Consider the following 19,679-nt stretch of genomic DNA (forward strand, 5'->3'; position numbering starts at 1 on the left):
ATTGTTCTAGAAGGAGAATTAAAAATAGGAATAGGACATGATCAGTGTTTTGTTAGTAATTACAATTCAGTTTATTTTTCCTAAAGATTATACTGTACAACAGTTAACAACGATAAAAGCCGAGAATAAAGATGGACATTGTGCAGAAAGAACTGATGACTTGATTAGCCCTTGTGGTGCAATTGAAGGAGCTGTCTTTCTCTGATTTTCCATTTTGAAAAAAGCTTTGATCTCAGTTCAAGTCAATTCAAGAACATCAACTGACAAGCCTGCTTGAAACACCCCAATGGTTAGGCCTAAATGCCCCACCAAACCATTTTATTTTAATAGGCAACCACTGGAAGGTAACAAGAAAAAAAGAAGCTAAAATAAGTCTTTCAAGGAGCATGTGACTCCTCACACTTAACTGCACTGTTCACTCAATTTTCTATACATCTATATGCTTGTACTTCATTCTGTTGCCAGCAGCAATGACATGTATTGTGACTGAAAAGAAGAGTTTCTACTTTAAAGTATTGTTTTGTACTAGTTCATGTCAGTACAGGTCACAGACACAGAAATGAAAAGTCACTGGATTGCTATGGCACAAATTGTCTCGGCGGCTAAAATCAAACAAAGCCCAATTAAACTAATCATAACGTCCCACTGAACACAAGGAAGCTCACCTGGTATTTCTGGAATTGAGCATGAATTCCCAACTCTACCCAGTACTTGGTACTTTAATTACCCAGGCCAAACACTGTGAAATTGCTTCTCTGATCTACTAATGGGTGAGAAATCACGCCGATGTGGTTTCATGCCAAGGGGCCATTGCGAGATGCGGCAATGTTACTGATGGCATCCTAATGGAGATGACACTTCCCAAAACTCAAAGGGAAAATTAACGGGATGCAGTTTACAATACCAGTGATTGTTCATTAATTACCAATTTGCTCACTGCTGGAGGCCAGCCATTACAGTACTCTGGATAAAAGTATCAATTGATTATGAAGACCACCTATGAACAACGACTGAGGAATGTACAGAACGATTAATATTAACTGTTATCAAAGGCACTTGAGATATCTAGTATGTGAAATAAAAGTCTTACTGGCTTAACAGTGTCACTAGCAGGCATTAGGCATTAGAATACTAGGAGATAAAACGTTTTCATCAGTTCAATACTTCAATCAAATACTAAAACCATAAACTATTACAGAGCTACTATCCATAATTCTTAGAGACCTTCAACCCACTTAAACGACTGCACAGTTCAAATTTACTCACCAACACAATTCCTCACCAAGTGTTCAATTCAGTTTATAAATTTATATCTTTAAAACCATCACAAGAGTTGCTATTTTACCTTCCTGAATTATATTCTGGATAGGATGACATTATTGTAGACAAATGACTGAGTCAGGAACTATGCTGCTTAACAGACTACATCGCACTGAGAGTTAATCATTGAGGTGGATTTTTAAGTGGGTTTGTCAGCAAACATTTTAAAAATTGAATTTAGGTTTCAAAATAAAAGACATTTATTTTTTGTTCTAAAACATAGCAAATATTTTTTTTAAATGTCGTTGTGGACTGAATTTTTGCATCTAAAAACTTTTTTCTAGAACTCCTTTTCGGACTGTCAATGGTTTTACTTTTTTTCTTAGCCAAGTATCTTTTTGTTTTAAAATTTTATCTAATCCCTTATTATTTAATATGGTAACTTAAGAAACATGGTTCAAGAAAAGGCCATTCAGCCCATTAAGTACACTCCCTTCCACAGGCTAAGTACAATCTTCTTGGCTATGAAATGTATCCCGCCTATTTAATCCCTTGAAAGAACTTGCTGGAGAAATGCTCCTTAATCTACAGCAGTAACAGAGTAAAATTCCACAGAATCTATTACCACATCTCCACCGTTTTAATCTAGCCAGCCAGGCTAGACACACATCAATCTCTCCCTTCCTTTCCCATCCTCACCAAGTTGTCCTCAGCACCAAAGGAGTCATTGTATCCTGTGGAGCTTTCACCATCTCAGTCTCTACAAATTCTCACAACTTGTAATACTATTCTTACCAGAAACATAGTTTAACGCCAGATCAAGTACTTACATTATGAGTCTGTATCACATAGCGACTACTCTTTGAATTGGGGAGGGGCAGAGGATTAGGGAAGAGCGAGTGATCTATATATAGTTAGAATAATTTTTTCAACCTGCCCTTGAGATACATCTTAGTTTTTGATTAGCTTTATCAGTAACAGCTTTATAGTGACTTAATTTAAGTGAATAATCAATAATCACACCAAAATTATTTTCCACCTTTGCTGATAGACATTTCTTCATTAGATTTTAGAACAGTGACTCAGTGATACCAAACACTTCAAATTACATTTGAATGAAAGAGAGAAAGAGAAAGAGAAAGAAATATATATATAGATGCAGAGATATAAAAAGTAAAAAGACAATTATTAAACGTGAAGTGGGACCCTGAGAGGAGAGGATAGTAAGTTAGTAAGGGAAAATTTTGGAATCTTTAATTAAAGATAAAATTACTAAATATCTAGGCGAAGAGAAAGTAATCAGAAGCAACCAACATGGATTTCAGAAAGGATATTGTACTTGGCAAACATGAAAGAGTTCTTTCAGGAGGTGACAGATATGGTGGATGGGGGAAATGATGTACATGGACTTTCACAAAGCTTTTAACAGGGTACCACACAGGAGACTATTGGAGAAGATATGGAATTAGGGGAAGGATAGCAAACTGGATTAAAAACTGGTTTGAAGGGAGGATACAGAGTAGGAGTTCAGAATAGTTTGTCAGAGTGGTTGAAAGAGGGTAGCAGTGCTCCATGGGGTTCTGTTCTAGGTCTGTATCTGCCCGTTGTGTACACCAATGATTTGGATTTACGACTTGAGTAGTGTCCAAATTTGCAGATGACAGGAGGCACAGTAAATAATTCTGAGGACCAAAGAAAGCTGCAAGGAGATATTGATAAGCTGGTGCAATGGATAAAAAAGTGTCAGATGTCAATGAGGTGGTATAATTTGGTAAAAATAATAAGAGTAATAACTCTAATGGGTAAGATGGGTATAGAGGGATATGGGCCAAGTGCAGGCAATTGGGACTAGCTTAGTGGTATAAACTGGGCGACATGGACATGTTGGGCCGAAGGGCCTGTTTCCATGTTGTAACTTCTATGATTCTATGATTCTATGATTCTACTTTGAACAGGGGAAAGCTGAGTTACGTGGAAAAGCAGAGGGATTTGGGGATTCAGGTTCACAAGTTGTTAAAAGCAATACCTCAAATGGTTATGGCCATAACAAAAAAGCTAATTGAATACTTGGTTTTATGGCAAGAGGTATAGAATATAAAAGTCAAAATATGATGGTGAATCTATATAAAACCATAATAATATAGTTGGAGTACTGTGACGGTTTTGTGCTCCACACTAGAGGTCAGAATGTTGAGGCAATACAGAAGTACAATGCACATTCGCTAGGATGCTACCTGGTATCAAAAAGGCCGTGGAGTGCACTACTGACTGAAGCAGAGACCATGTCAATATTTAAGAATAAGTTGGATAGGTGGTTGAAGGAAAGGATGATAGAGGGATATGGGAAGAGGACAGGCACATGGGATTAGGATACTGCTTGTGTGGAGGATAAACACCAACACGGACTGGTTAGGCCCAACTTTTTCCGTGTTGTAATTTCTATGTAATTCTGTGTAATATCTATATAGATTGAGAGCGACAGATAGGAAACTCCATGCAAGGATACCAGCAAATACTCAAATAAAGTTATACTCAAGGACCTTGTTTCAGGTCTGGTTTTACGTTAAGTTTTTACAAGAGTCTTTGCTATTTTTTATATTCCGAGGAGGAATAGTTCAGTTCTGTATATTACGATAAAGCTACTATTTGTCTTTGCTGCTGCTTCTGACCGAGTTATTGTTAATATTAATTCATTCAGTAATTCATAGCTTAAGGCATGCTCTGATAGAGTGTCTATACCATTTTCCAATGTCAGCGAGATTACGTAACATATCTACTAATCCGAATATAATGACGAAGTCAATTACAACAACTTGCATTTATATAGCACCTTTAATGTAGAAAATATAAAAAAGTACTTCACAGAGGCGGAATCAAAAAATATGGATGCTGAGCCAAAGAAGGAGATATTAGGCAGGGTAACAAAATACTTAGTCAAAGAGATAGGTTTTAAAAAGTATCTTAAAGCAGGAAAGGGAGATGGAGAGGCGGAGAGGTTTAGGGAGAGAATTCCAGAGTATAGGTTCTAAGCAGCTGAAGATACGACCACCAACTTTGCGACGAAGGGAGGGAAGGATGCATAAGAGGCCAGAGTCGGAGGAATGGCGAGTTCTTGGGGGGTGGGTTGTAGGGCTAGAGGAGTTATAGAATCATAGAATCATAGAAGTTACAACATGGAAACAGGCCCTTCGGCCCAACATGTCCATGTCGCCCAGTTTATACCACTAAGCTAGTCCCAATTGCCTGCACTTGGCCCATATCCCTCTATACCCATCTTACCCATGTAACTGTCCAAATGCTTTTTAAAAGACAAAATTGTACCCGCCTCTACTACTGCCTCTGGCAGCTCGTTCCAGACACTCACCACCCTTTGAGTGAAAAAATTGCCCCTCTGGACCCTTTTGTATCTCTCCCCTCTCACCTTAAATCTATGCCCCCTCGTTATAGACTCCCCTACCTTTGGGAAAAGATTTTGACTATCGACCTTATCTATGCCCCTCATTATTTTATAGACTTCTATAAGATTATGAAGGGATTTAAACACGAGGATGAGAATTTTAAATTTGAGGTGTTGGGGAACTGGGGGCCAATGTAGGTCAGAGAGAACAGGAGTAATAGTGGGATTTCATGTAGATTACAGACAGAGTTCTGGATGATCTGAAGTTTATGCAGGGTGGAGGATGGGAGGTCAGCAGGTCAGCCATGAGAGTATTAGAATAGTTGAGTCTTGAGTTGACAAAGGCATTGATGAGGGTTTCAGCAGCAGATGGGCCGAGGTAGGGATGGAGGCGGGTGATGTTACAGAGATGGAAGGAGGCAGTTTTGTGATGGAAAGGATATGGGGCCGGGAGGTCAGCTTGGGGTAGAATAGGATGAGGAGTTTGCAAACAGTCTGGTTCAGCCCAAGACAGTTGCTGTGGAGGGGAATGGAATTGGTGGCAAGGATACTGAGTTTGTGGCAGGAGCTGAAGATGGTAGCTTTGGTCTGCCCAATGTTTAGCTGGAGGTAACTGTGGCACATCCAGGAAGCTGCCTGACAACATGGAGGCAGTGCAGGGGTTGAGAGAGGTGGTGGAGAGATAGAACTGGATATTGACAGTGCACATAGGAACAGGAGTAGGCCATTTAGCCCCTCAAACCTGTTCCGCCATTCAATAAGATCATGGCTGATCTGTGACCTAACTCCATATACCCGCCGTAGCCCCATATCCCTGTGGAAGCTGAGTCCATGATGTTGCCGAGAGACAGCATGTAGATGAATAAAAGGAAGGCGCCAAGGGTAGATCCTTGGGGGAGATCCAGAGGTAACGGTGCGGGGACAGGAACAAGCCATTGCGGGAGATGCTCCTGCTATAATCAGATAGGTAAGAGTGAAACCAAGTGAGGGCAATGCTGAGCTGGACAATGGAGGAAAGGCATTGGTGGGGGATGGTGTAGTCCACCATGTCAAAAGCTGCAGTGAGGACAAGGAGGGATAATGCACCATGGTCAAAATCGCAGAAGATGTCATTTGTGACTTTATGTTAGGGCCGTTTCGGTGTTGCGGCAGGGGCAGAAACCTGTTGCTGAGATTCAGAGAGCTTGGGGAAAGATGGGCATGGATTTTGGCGGTGACAATACATTCGAGGACTTTGAAGAGGAAAGGGACGCTCAAATTAGAGTGCTAGTTTGCAAGGATAGAAGGGTCGAGGGTGGTTTTTTTGATGAGGAAAGTGATGACAGCAGTTTCAAAATGAGAGGGATATTTCGCGAGAGGGAACAATTTATAATGACAAGGGTTTCTATTTAACCCGTGGCTTGCTACAACCTAAAATTTATTAAAAATGGTGAGTTATCTCAAGATTCTAATGGTTTTGCACCTGACAAGATAACATTACATGACTAATTGATTACAATGAAGTCGGACCTACTATTACTTGATACCTGCTGTGAAAATCACAACCCTCATTCACTGGTGAAAATCATCTGCACCAACTGAGCATGCTTGTGGACCTGAATGCACCCCTCCATTGGCCCACAACCACCCTTTCCCCCAACCAATACTTAGCAAAATTTTGGCCTTTAAACTTCCCAAGCACTAAGCAACATTCCACCACCTCCTCCCCGCTGGTTGCCTTTCCTAGTCCAAGCTACCGACTGGATATTGATCCCTTCCCTCCCAACCCCTTACTTGCTGCAGAAGCCCCTCACAGGATACCCTTGCCCCTCTTCAATTCCCCTTTGACAGTAACACCACTTGACTGCAATTCCCATCCATAGCACCCCACTGGCTGTATTTCCCCATCCCTAATGCTGACTTCTCAATGCCTCAATCCCCCACCCCCACTGATCTGTATTCCTCTTCCGGTCGTCTTCCTCCTTCCTCTCCCACTGTTCTCTCCCTCCCCACTACCCCTCAGACCCTTTCCCACTCCCCTCCTCCTTCTTCCAATTTGCTTTCTGCTCCACCTCCTCCTACGCATTGGTTCCATTATCTCCCACCCTGCTTGACGTAAATATTCATATTGATCTCGCCTACCCATGTACAATACCAAGGGACTACCCAGTTACCCAGATACATAGGGGTAAAAAAAAACGGCCCAGAATCAGCGCTGCAACAAAACTGGCCTCGGGCCTCATTAACATTTTTTGCGTGAGCTACTGGTACCTGTCTCGCCTCCACAGACAGCTCGTGCATTTTGGCCTGAAGGTAAATCCCAAGAGAGGGACTGGAGCGGACAATGGGAGGCGAGGAAGGTGATCACTGCTCCCCCAGGCTCCTCAGGAAGGTTTTTGTGAAAATTTGTGTTAAAAAAAACTCACCTTTAGTTAGCGACGGCTGCTTAGGCTGCTAAAGAACCCTGAGCGGGGCAGGCCCAACCTCTGCCTCACTCATCACTGGCCAATTTCTCTGAGGAGATCTAAAACAGGCATTAGGCGCCTTATTTCCATCAAATCCATCTGTTAATGTTTCTGTTATTTTTTAAATTCTCATTTACTCTGAGCAAAGGCTTCCACCACAAAACTGTCCCTAATATGGCACTAATTGGGAACACGATTCAGAGAAGCCATAAGATGGCTAGTGTAGAAAATATGTCATTCGAGTAGCTATGTCTGCTCACTGTATCTCTGTTCAGGTCTAGTCCCTGGATGTTACAGATGCTCTTCCGAGACTGGCGCTGAGGCACACCGATGAGACAGAATAAAGGTGCTTTATTATGCATAATGCTGTGCTATGCCTGACCTGACAGTGCTTGATACTGACACTAGCTCCCTAAAATGTGAAGAGTTCAATTCCCAGCACAGATATCTCTCACACTGATCAGTACAAAAGCATAAAAAATTTTAAAACAGAAGCTGCCAAACAACCACGTATTAAACAAATCCAGCAAGATGCATTTGAATTGAGAGGTCTGGCTCCTCCCTTGGGCATTTGGGTGAGATAAATAATTCAAATCTAACTTTGCTATCAAAATAAACTAGGGCATGTTTTCCTGAGTGAAATAAAAAGCATGTCAAAACATTTAAGAACTTAATCCATATCATAAACAATGGCTGCTTTTCAATCAACATCATCCAATCAAACATTAAACAATCAAAAGGATTAGGTATAGTTTGGAGACTTTTAGGATTCTGACAACCTAGAATACATTAAGATATTATTAAATCATAGACATATAAAAATTATTTTGTTTTTTGGTACGGTATTTTGTATTTCCCCATCTTCCCTTCAATTCATGTTATCCATTTTCCAAGAGGCTGATCTTGTGAACTGCTCCCAGATCTCTATAAATGTGTAAAAAGCAGCCTAAAGTGCCTCACCCTCTGCTTTTTCTTCCTTTCCTATTGGAAAACACCTGGCCACAGTCTCTGTGTCTCCTACCACATGGTATGGCTTATAATGCACTTACACTGCTAGTCTGCTCTACATTCAGCAGCAGAGTACTTGTACTGCTGCAAGTGATGAGCAGCACTACCAAAGGAGGCAGTTTTGATCTATGCATCCAATAGCGGCATTTGTGCGAAGTAGTCATGTGTTTTTGAGCTGAGCGTTTGAAAGATGATTTTCTATACAGACCAGTGAAGCGGTTTTGCTCTTGTTGGGCTGTATAAATCTTTCCAAGCCACTAGGGAAGGTACAGGTCCCCAAGAAATAGTTTAACAAAATGCACAAATGATCATCATACAGAAGTTATCAGAAGAGGATGATAACATAGGGTAAATGTTATGGATACCTACTACACACAGGTACATTTCCCCAGTACGTTTGTTTGGAAGTCAACAGTACATTATGAGGGAGAATAAAACTAAGCAAAGGTCAGTAGCATAAAACTATACAACTGAACACCTTGTGGGTGCATTTACTTATGGATTAACTCATGTGTTACCATTAAAAGATTTAAAAACAATTGCCTGTGAGTTTGAAAGTATTGAACTGTATTTTACTGGAATCTGTTCTAGGTTTGTAATCTGTAAAATTACAGTTTACTTTACATAACCAGTTCTTGCTTTTAATGATAACACACTGACAACCCAGCATTTCATCCATAAACTTAAATGCTTATGTAACTAATACAAATATTTGTCCTTATTCCTGATGGCATTATTAAATCACTGTCAGAAAAAAACTGCATGCTTTTTTTTCCCAATTCAATGTAATGCTTTCATGCCCTCTATCTACAATATGCCCTTGTCAATTTTGCTATATGGTGCAACCCTCCTCTTGGAATAGCAACTATACTACTACTACCATTTAGCATTATCACCCACCAAACAGCCTGTGTGTCTGAAATAGAATAGGTTTCATTTATGTAAGAAAAAATGAAGCTGGAGATAAAAATTCTGATTCTGAATTTATATCACAAGGAAGCAAGACACTTTAATCATACTTTTTAACAGTAATCTTCAAATAATGCATATCAAAGACTGCATGTAGTCTTGCATAAAAGCTAAGATTAACCAAACACACCTTTTAAAAGGATCTGAATTATAGTTAAAATTGCAGGTAAAATGAAATACCACTTACCATTGCCATCTGTTTTCATTTGTGCCTTGCACCACGATTTTGATTGTGTAGGTTTATTGCACAGTTTCTGGTGGCCAAATATCATAATAGTCTTCTTGAATTTTTGTGGAACTCTCCAAAATTTTCAAATCTGATAATGCATCAAATGTTGCCACTACAAACAATGCCAATTTTTATTATTGCCTCTTTACATTTTCTATTCTATTGTTATATTCTACTATTTTAGGATGTTATGATTTATGACTTTAATACTGAGTACTGAGAAGTGTCAGAATTTGCTAGTGTAGAGAATTCTGGCCTTGTAACAATTAGTGCATGTAGAGTACCATTCCTTTAGCTTCCCCTTCTTCCAGGTGGCTCAGCTAACTTATCTAGTGAGCAGCTGACCAGGAAAGTTCCAGCTTGATCCTCAGTCCATGTTGAGTAGCCTATCTCAGCCAGAGTAGTGGTAGGGTGTTGCAATTGGCTTTAGAACATTTGCCAGGATCCCTCCTCCTGATATTGAATCAAATGTTGCCACTACAAACAATGCCAATTGGTATCCAGTGTCCCACTGTTGGAAATGCTCATGTATGGATGCAGAGTTAGCACAGGATTAAGCTCAGCTGTGCCACCCTCAATGTCCTGCTGACATTCACAGTCAAGACTCACACATGAATTATGACCACTTGGTTGAGAAACTAGAAGATGAATGATACCCATAGAACGATTTTCTAGCAAGGAAAATGTCTTTGAGGAGGTGGGGGAGGGGCGAGAGAAGAAAATTAGAGAGGAAGAGAAAAGAAAAAATTATTTTTAACTGAGAATTAGTAGATCTCTTATGGAGATGTTCATTGGTTGTGCATACCTGGAGTACAGACTGTCATCCCTCCACAGCCTGACCCCAACAGCACTTTGGCCACCACTGTAATACAGCAAATGTATGATTGACTCAAGGTAAAAACATTACATACCTTACTGACAATGAAAGCACCCGGAATCGGGCCATGCAGGCGGCAGGGCCTGTTGCTATTGACTCAGGCAGCAGGTAATATTCATGCTGCATGATCATTTTAATCATGCAGGAATGCAGCCAGTGCCACCCCTCACTACTCATTGGCTGCACGTCTGCAGGGGGGACTGATATCGGGTGTCTATGACGCTACTTAAAAGCAGCCGGCACCTCTTAAAGGGGAGGTGCATTCTGGCTTCAGACTCTAAGGAAAAACTTTTGGAAGTAGAGATGTGGCTGAAGGAAGCACTTAGAGATCACCATGGTTCTCAAATGCTGCCTTGGAGGCCCTGGTGCAAGCAGTGGACAGGAGAAGGGAGATCCTCTTTCCCCCCCAGGGGGCAGGACTTCTCCCAGCTCGCAATACAGTGATGTATCAGGATGGACACTGAAGCTGTCTACGCCAGGAGAAGCACCTACATTTCACTACGGACAAAGCAAAGTAAGACAAGAGAGCACTAGGCATTCGTCCACATGGCAGGCTTCCCCAAGATGCAAGATTGCACACACATTGCATTGCAGCCTGGAGTCTTTATCAATCGAAAGGGAATCCACTGCCTCAACGTACAGCTGCTTTGTGACCAGAGGCAGTGCATCAGGCAGGTCTGTGCTCACTATCCTGGCAGCAATCATGACTCTTTCATCCTGTTCCAGTCCTCCCTGCCGTCTTTATTCCAACCAGACCAGTAAGTTACAGACTGGTTATTAGGCGACAAGGGCTATCCCCTCTGGACATGGCTCACGACTCCTGGCATAGAGAGCCTCGGTGACCTTCCTGATACGTTGGTGGACTGCAAACTGGGAGATGTCGCTGATGTCACCTGTTGCAGCCTGAAAGGAGCCCGTGGCATAAAAGCTCCAGGCCGAGGTAACCATGACAGCCACAGACAGTGCTGTCCATGCCCTGGTTCAAGGCTGGAGTTGTGGCTGCAGCAGGTGACACAGCTCAGTGACAGCCTACTTGGTGAAGCAAAGACGCCTGAGACATTGCTCTTGAGTAAAGTTAATAAGGAGAAGGGCTCTCTGAACACTCCATGTGGATATGGCCACCTGCGTAGTGCCCTCTTCCTCCCTATTCTGCCAGCTGCCTCCTGCTCTCTATTGTCTTCCTTTCTGCTCCCCTTCACCCTCCAGTTCCGAAGGTAGCCCTACCAGACCACCCATGACTGCAACCAAACTATCTGCAAAGCAGCCAACAAAAGTGCAACACCAGCAAAATCTTACTCTGTTTAAACAAAGTTAACTTTCCAGAGTGATAAAACGCACCACAAAATGCCCAGAATTTAACCAGCAGCCTGAAATGAGAAACCAGCAACTAACCTGTAAGTACTGCGTGATTCTTTTAAATATAGTTGGTGAGGGGCCATTCTGCTGGTAAGCGGCAAGAAGCGCAGGACCCTAATTTAAATAAAATATTCTGCCTTGAATTAATCCCAACGTGTGCTCCTGATGCCAGCGCATCCACCATAACCAATATGGCGGGTGTGCGGCGCACTTCTGGCCTCCTGCCTGCCATAGTGGGACCTTAGTAGGCCAGTTAGCACCCAAAAAACGGGAACTGTGCGGCCGAACTTCTAGTCCCATGTTGCTGGACAATGAAATTTTAAGAATGTAATGTAAACCATTGGTTTTGGAACTTTTCTTGGAGCTAAATGGGGAGGGGGGGTGGAATTGATGGCAAGGATACAGAGTTTGCGTTGGGGGGCTAAAGATGATGGCTTCAGTCTTCCCAGTGTTTAACTGGAAATTGCGACTCTACCAAGACTGGATGTCAGACAAGCACTGACAATACAGAGGCAGTGAAAGGGGTCAAACTAAATTATATTTTCTGAAGCAAATTTTAGGAATTTTAATGACCAGCTAGGCTGGTCTTGAACAAAGGACTCTGTAATCCTTGGCTCCTAGGATGGAAAAGTCCGTAACGAGTGAGGTAGTTTTTTTTTGGATTAAAAACCTGACAGCATAAACCATGTTGTAATGTTTTTAGACCAGACAAATGCTTTCGCACTTTTACTTCAGGTTAATTTCAGAAATGTTATGATTCACAAGAAGTTATGCCATTCATAGAGTACACAGTTTACAAGCCCTCATACAACCCCCTCCCCCCAATCCATTTTCCAAAAGATGCAAGAGTTGCTGATAGAGTTTTACTGATTGAAAGTAAAAAGGGCAGCCATAGAACCATAGAAAAGATACAGCACAGAAGGGGGCCATTTGGCCCATCCTGTCCGCGCTGGCTCGAAGAACAACCAGGTGCCCGTTCTAATCCCACCTTCCAGCACCCGGTCCGTAGCCCTGCAGCTTACAGCACTTTAGGAGCAGGTCCAGGTACTTTTTAAAAGAGTTGAGGGTCCCAGCCTCTATCACCAATTTGGGCAGCGAATTCCATACACCCACCACCCTCTGGGTAAAAAAGATTTTCCTCATGTCCCCTCTAATCCTTCCACCAATCAGCTTAAATCTATGTCCTCCAGTTCTTGAACTCTCCGCTAGGGGAAACAGGTACTTCCTGTCTACTCTATCTGGGCCCCTCATAATTTTGTACACCTCGATCAAGTCTCCCCTCAGCCTCCTCTGCTCCAAGGAAAACAACACCAGCCTATCCAATCTCTCCGCGTAGCTGCAATTTTCAAGCCCTGGCAACATTCTTGTAAATCTTCTCTGCACGCTCTCCAGAGCAATTACGTCCTTCCTGTAATGTGCTGACCAGAACTGCGCACAATACTCCAGCTTTGGCCTTACCAGCGTTTTATACAGTTCCATCATTACATCCCTGCTTTTGTATTCTATACCTCGGCTAATAAGGGAGAGCATTCCGTATGCCTTTTTCACTATATAATATAATAAAACTCCCAATATAATAAAACAACCTATCCTCCATGAGCCATTTGCTGGGAGATCCACCAGGAATACAATAAAAATGGTACAAGTGCACATTTCTTATCCATTGCAATTCAGGTACTATACTCAAATTTCTGTGTAACACTTAAAAAAAGTCATTTGAAATGTAGAGATAAACTCTCCAGCAACAGAACATATTGGAGTCAGAATATCTGCTGCCTTTTTTTTTTAAGTGATTGGTAAGGTCAATTAAAAGACAAAGCCAGAGTTATGATCTTCAACCTGAATAGTAATGAAGCTCTGAATGAACCCATCCAGTGTTCATTTAACAGCAATTGGACTTTGTGACCTTAAAGGGCTTCATCATAGCAGCAGAATAATGTCATAGAATCATGGAATGGTTACAGTGCAGGAGGCCATTTGGTCCATCGAGCCCATGCTGAATACATTGTGCATTACAAGTCATAAAACAGTATCTCATCCAAGTTACTGTGAACAATGCCATAGGAAATCTGCTAGTATTATCGCTACTGTATGACTGAGAACGCATGGCTCCTGATGAAAGGCTGCTACTTAAACAAAAAGCAGTTTGGTTTCAAGGTAAGGAATTGGCCGAAGGAAAGAAAGCAGCGGACACTTGATAGGGGGCTGTCAGGAGGCGGGGTGGGGGTTAGCATTGAGTGGCGTGCCCCAGGGCTCGGTGCTGGGGCCCCTCCTGTTTCTGATCTACATTAACGACTTAGATACAGAAACCTAATGCAAACTGGTTACGTTTGCTGATGATACTAATTAGAGGGATTGGCTGTTGAAGCAGAAGAAACACCCAGGGACCTAAAGTAGGAGTTAGATAAAATGTGCAATTGGGATAATCTGTGGCAGATGAAATTTGAAACAGCTAAATGGCAGGAAAAATGCACGGAACAAGTATATTATGAATGGTCTATAAATAGTGAAAGATGAAGCACAAAGGAATCTGGGTGTAATAATGGATTTAGCACTTAATGGGGGCAATTTTCTTCTTCAGATGTAAGTTTTAATTTGGTTTGCACTGTTTTAACATCCGCCTCAATCTCAAGTGTTTCACTCAATTACAACAGTGACTGCGTTTCAAAAGTACTTTGTTGGCTGTGAAGTGCTTTTGGACGTCCTGAGATAATGAAAGATGCTACATAAATGCAAGTTCTTTATTAATCGACCCTAAAAATACCACTAATACTCCCACAATATTTTGTAATAAAAACACAATTTCCTTATTCAATCACCAAAAATCAGTAGCCCTCAAAATATATTATACGTTACATAGCTTAAAGTGGCATGTCCCCTGACTCATCGTAAGCAACACCACAGGAGAGCCATTAGTAGATAAGTTTTGCGACACGTGTTGTACTTTGGGTGTTGTACTTTCTCACAGTTCCAAATTTCAGAGTCATAATTCAAGTTAAAAAAAGAAAGCCAATAATTTTCAATCTACCAAAAAACTTTCCCAGAAACAGAAAATATCTTATAATTGGCCTTAGCAATTAGCTTCTAATCGAGCTTAGAATGTTACAGCCTTGAAGAAATCTTGTAGTTTTAAAGGAATCTTGTAATCTTAAAGGAACAGGCCAGGTTACACACATGCTGTCTCTTAGCAGAATATTACATTGTGTATTACTAGTATAATGCTCCTGATCTAAAACACCATAATCCTCTGACTAACTGTTGGTAACATCACAGTAGGTCCGCTCCCATTATATAATAATACATTGTGTATTTCATGGTATAACGCTCCTGTCGTAACAGCATATCCTAGTGTGAGTAATACCATAGGGAATCTGCCTGGACTACAAATTGTGTCCCAGTAACTGCAATTTAAGACCATTACCTCACTCAAGAGCTTGTTCCGAGTTGGTGTTATTGATTGGATGGTTAACTGTTTATTTCCTGCTTTTAAAGCTGCATCCCTCCTTGCCTGTTCCAGAAGAAGTCTTGCTCGTTCTTTAAGTTCTTCTTGTCTTGTTGCTATCCTCTTAAAAACACACAGAAATATAAACAGAACTATTTAAAATCTGCTTATTTTGCAACAAACACATCAGTAAGCAATATTCTCTTGTCCATTGACATTATTATGCAAAAAATGTACTCCACTATTATAGATAGCAAGAAATACCAAAACCTATTTAACGCTGATGGATAGTTTTTCCAGCCAATCTCATTTATAGTTTTAGCTCAATTGCAAGACTATTATGCATGCACTAGATAGATCAGATCCTAACAATTAACTTTTTTTAAAAAAGGACTACTAATACCACACTGAGAAATACTTTGCAATGCAGAGGTCATAAGAGGTGAATCAATTAAAAATAATTAGAAATAATTGCCTGGTAATAATACAGGTTCCACAACTCTGTTGTGCACTGTAAAAGGTAAACAGACCTTAGGAGCAGCAAAAGTTTCCACATTTGCATATTCAAAATCCACTAACCCAACTACTTCTTTGTTAGGAAAGAAACTGAATCACATTTCACTCTGCTCCTGTTCATCTACAAAAGTGGCCATTTTAATCACAGCAAAAGTATGAAATAAAAATGTTCAAGGAAATGAAACACACCTGTAATTTCCTACAATCCAGGCTGAGGCTCTCTGTTGGGCCTCAGAAGGGGAGTGGGGTGGGTATTTTCCCCATCCCACATGTACCATTCACCTTTATGTAATTTCCAGATCAGTTCATTTGCATTTTAGTAGGTGGACTCTTGCTCGAGATCCATGAGGGATTGGGAGCTGATGGTCTTGATGGCTAGTGTGCAATTGTGGAGTAGGAAGGAGTCTGGACATTGCAAAGGGGAGGAAGTGCAATTGCTGAGCAGGAAGTAATTGGAGCAATTTAAAATGACATCCAAGGGAAAAACAGGATAGCGCTCCATCAGGTTTTCAGATGGGGAGCATAGGAACAGGAGGCGGCCATTCAGCCCCTCGAGCCTGTTCCGCCATTCAATTAGATCATGGCTGATCTGTATCTTAACTCCATCTACAGGCCTTGGTTCCATAACCCTGAATACCCTTGCCTAAAAAAAATGTTGTGCGCCTCCAAGAAAATGTAATGACCATGAGGATGGGCAAAGTTATACCAGTACCTGAAGCGTCTCAAGCATCTGTGACCCTGCCATAGTGCACTTCAGAACTCAGGACGAGTCCTCGCTGCTTTCCCAAGTTCCCCACCAGTGTTGAACCTCCTCTTTCAACACATGCCAATTGTCTCACAACCCTGTTTGCTTGCTTCCACTTGAAAGAGTCTTCTTACAACAGAAACAAAAGCAAAAACTTGTATTTACATAGCAGAAAATGTCCCAAGGCGCTTCACAGGGGTGTAAGGACAAATGGATGCCATGCCAAAGAGGGGTGACTAAAAACTTAATCAAAGAGGTGGGTTTTAAGTGAGTTCTTAAAGGAGGAGACGGAGATGGAGACACATAGGGGTTTAGAGAGAGAATTCCAGAGTGTGGGGCCTAGGTGGCTGAAAGCAGAGCCATCAAGAGTGGAAAGAGAGGGGATGCACAAGAGGCTGGAGTCAGAGAAATAGACTGTTTGGGGTGAGGGGTTGTAAAGCTGTAAGAGGTTACACAGATAGGGAGGGGTGTGGCAATGGAAGGATTTAAATGCAAGGATGAGGCTTTGGGGAACCAGAAATCGATATATGTCTGTGAGAACGGGGATGATGGGTGACTTGGTGCAGGATAGGATTCAGGCAGCAGATTTTTGGATGATCTCAAGTTTATGGAGTCAAATATTTATGGTATTTTCCCATAAAGGATGCAATGGTCTCTACCTCAACCACTCCCTATAGCAAAGCATTCCGTACTCCAACAATTCTCTTTTGAAAGGAATCTCTCCTAACCTCTCTCCTCATGCTATAATATCAATTTTAAATTGATGAACTCTTGTCACTGATTGCCCAGAGGAAATAGTCCTTCTCTATTCACTCTACCAAAACTCTTTAGAATTTTAAAAACCTCTCAAGTCTCCTCCAAACTTTCTCTGCTCCATTGGAAATAGTCCCAGTACCTCATGTTTTACCCCATAACCATATTTCCCCATTCCTGGCATCACCCTGGTGAATCTATGTTGAATGCTCCTTTAATAACCTTTCTATAACGGGACACCCAAACTGCCCACAGTACTCTAACTGTGGCCTAATCAATGTTTTGTTCAAACTTATTACTTCTTTACTCTTGTACTCTATGTCTCTACTTATAAAACCCAACATTCTACTGGCTTTTAAAAAAATGGATATCTACCTGCACTTACACTTTGAGGGAATGATGTATTTAAATCCCTCGGTCTCTCTGTCCATCCACCCTTTCAGTGTCTGAGTGTATACGCCCATTCCTTGTTTTTCCTCCCAAAATGCATTACCTTGCAATTATCCACATTAAATTGCATCTGCCACTCGTCTACTCGTTCTGCCAACTTGTCTTTGTGTTCCTGAAGTCTTTTCCACTCCTTAGTGTTTGTCAAACTCCCTACTTTTGTGTTGTCAGCAAATTTTCAGATTCTGTGTACAGATGATTTGAAGTACAGAGAAAAAAAGTGGACCCAGCACTGATGCCTGAAGTACATTGCTTCCAACTCTTTTTCAATCCAAGCAACACCCATTTATCTCAACTCTTCGTTTCCTGGTTGTCAATCAACTTTCTGTCAATGCTGCTACATTTCCTCTTATCACATGCATGAATTTTTCCATCAGGCCTCTTATGAGGCACCTAATTGTACGCCATCTGAAAATCCACATACACTACCACTACTGCATTTTCTTTATCTATCCAATCAATCAATCACTTCTTCAAAGGACTATTACATTTGTCGAACATGACTTGCCATTATTAAATTCATGCTGACTGTCCTTGATTAACCCAAGCATTTCTAAATGCTCACTAATTTTAGCTCCAATTATGCATTCTAAGAGTTTGCTCACAACTGAGTTAGACTAACTGATCTGTAGTTATCCAATTCTCTTTCCCTTCATGTGTCCATAGTGTTGATAGACTAAGAAGCAAAAATACAAAGCTGAAAGGAAGAAGGTAAACAGGGAGAAGCAGGCAAGAAAAAAATTAACACAAGAAAGATGCTTGAAAGACAAAACAAAAGCAAAATACTGCAAATGCTGGAATCTGAAATAAAAACAGAAAATGCTGGAAACACTCAGCAGATCAGGCAGCATCTGTGGAGAAAGAAACAGTGTTAATGTTTCAGGTTAATGACCAGAAAGGTTCTGATGAATGGTCACAGACCTGAAACATTAAATCTGTCTCTCTCTCCACAGATGCTGCTTGAAAGACAAACACAGAAACAAACCACATTGTCAGAAAAGCAGTATTGAAGTTATTCAGATTATCTTTTAACCCTTAAAAACTCAGTAAAATATATGCCAATCAAGATTGAAAAATTAACATTTCATGAATTTGATATGCAGTCCAATGGTGACAAAGCAGGTTATTCTTGAACTTAGCTTCGCAACTTCAAATTAGGTGATTTTTGGATTTCACTGGGACAAAATCTCACTCCACTGAAACAGAAAATGCTGGTAATAATCAGCAAGTCAGGCAGCACTCTGTAAAGAATGGAAAAATGTTGACGTTTCAGGTAGAACTCTTCATCAGAACTGGAAGATATTAGAGATGAACAGCTTATAAGGATGTGGAGATGCCGGTGATGGACTGGGGTTGACAATTGTAAACAATTTTACAACACCAAGTTATAGTCCAGCAATTTTATTTTAAAGCTTGTGAATTTAAAATAAAATTGCTGGACTATAACTTGGTGTTGTAAAATTGCTGGACTATAACTTGGTGTTGTAAAATTGTAAAATTGTTTACAGCTTATAAGGAGGAACAGAGTGAGGGAAAGGGGGAGAAACACACACAGAAGAAAAGAATGAGTTGTAAAGTTATTAGGTGGAGAACAGGAGATGGTTAAATGGCAGAAATTATAACAGTGTAAGACAATAGGAGGCTTGATGAGACAATTTAGAGAAATAAAACACATATACGAGACCCAGGGAATATGCGAATGGTTAAAGCAGGTTAGCTAAGTTGAAGAGGGAAACATTAAAGTCTGGCAAAGCGGAGCAGGCTCCAGTGGCCCTAGAGAATGGTGGAAGAGTCTGGTCGACACCAGGGGTGCAGACCACCTGTTCGCCAGTGTACCGTGGGGCAAACCCCATCCCAAGCACCAGCCCATTCGCTCCCCCATCCCTGGAAGCATTCACCCTACATTACTAGCACCTACTGTCAGAGAGAAAATGGAAAATGTGTTTGAGGTCTGAAGTTGTTGAAGTCAACATTAATGCCGGAGGGCTGCAAAGTGCCTAGTAGAAAGATGAGGTACTGTTCGCTGAGCTTCAATTGAGCTTGAATTGTGTAGAATGCCAAGGACAAAAAGGTCAGAGCGGGAGTGGGTCAGAGAATTAAAGTAGCAAGCAAAAGGGAGCTCAGGGTCACACTTGCAGACAGAATTGGACAGTTCAGCAAAGTGATTACCTAATCTACATTTGGTCTTCCTGATCTACAGGAGACCGTATCGTGAGCAGCAAATACTGTATACTAA

General features: G+C 41.2%; 1 protein-coding gene across 3 annotated transcripts in view; it reads right to left on the bottom strand.

Annotated features, from left to right (window-relative positions):
- Window positions 1-19,679, bottom strand: part of ehbp1 (EH domain binding protein 1) — a 377,463-nt gene that overhangs the window by 132,420 nt on the left and 225,364 nt on the right. For all 3 annotated transcript variants that reach the window (XM_067989531.1, XM_067989529.1, XM_067989530.1), the window contains exon 15: window positions 14,962-15,105. In XM_067989531.1, the coding sequence (XP_067845632.1) occupies window positions 14,962-15,105 (144 nt within the window). The remainder of the gene's footprint in view (window positions 1-14,961; window positions 15,106-19,679) is intronic.

This window comes from Heptranchias perlo, chromosome 8 (assembly GCF_035084215.1).
Source record: "Heptranchias perlo isolate sHepPer1 chromosome 8, sHepPer1.hap1, whole genome shotgun sequence".
NCBI lineage: Eukaryota > Metazoa > Chordata > Chondrichthyes > Hexanchiformes > Hexanchidae > Heptranchias > Heptranchias perlo.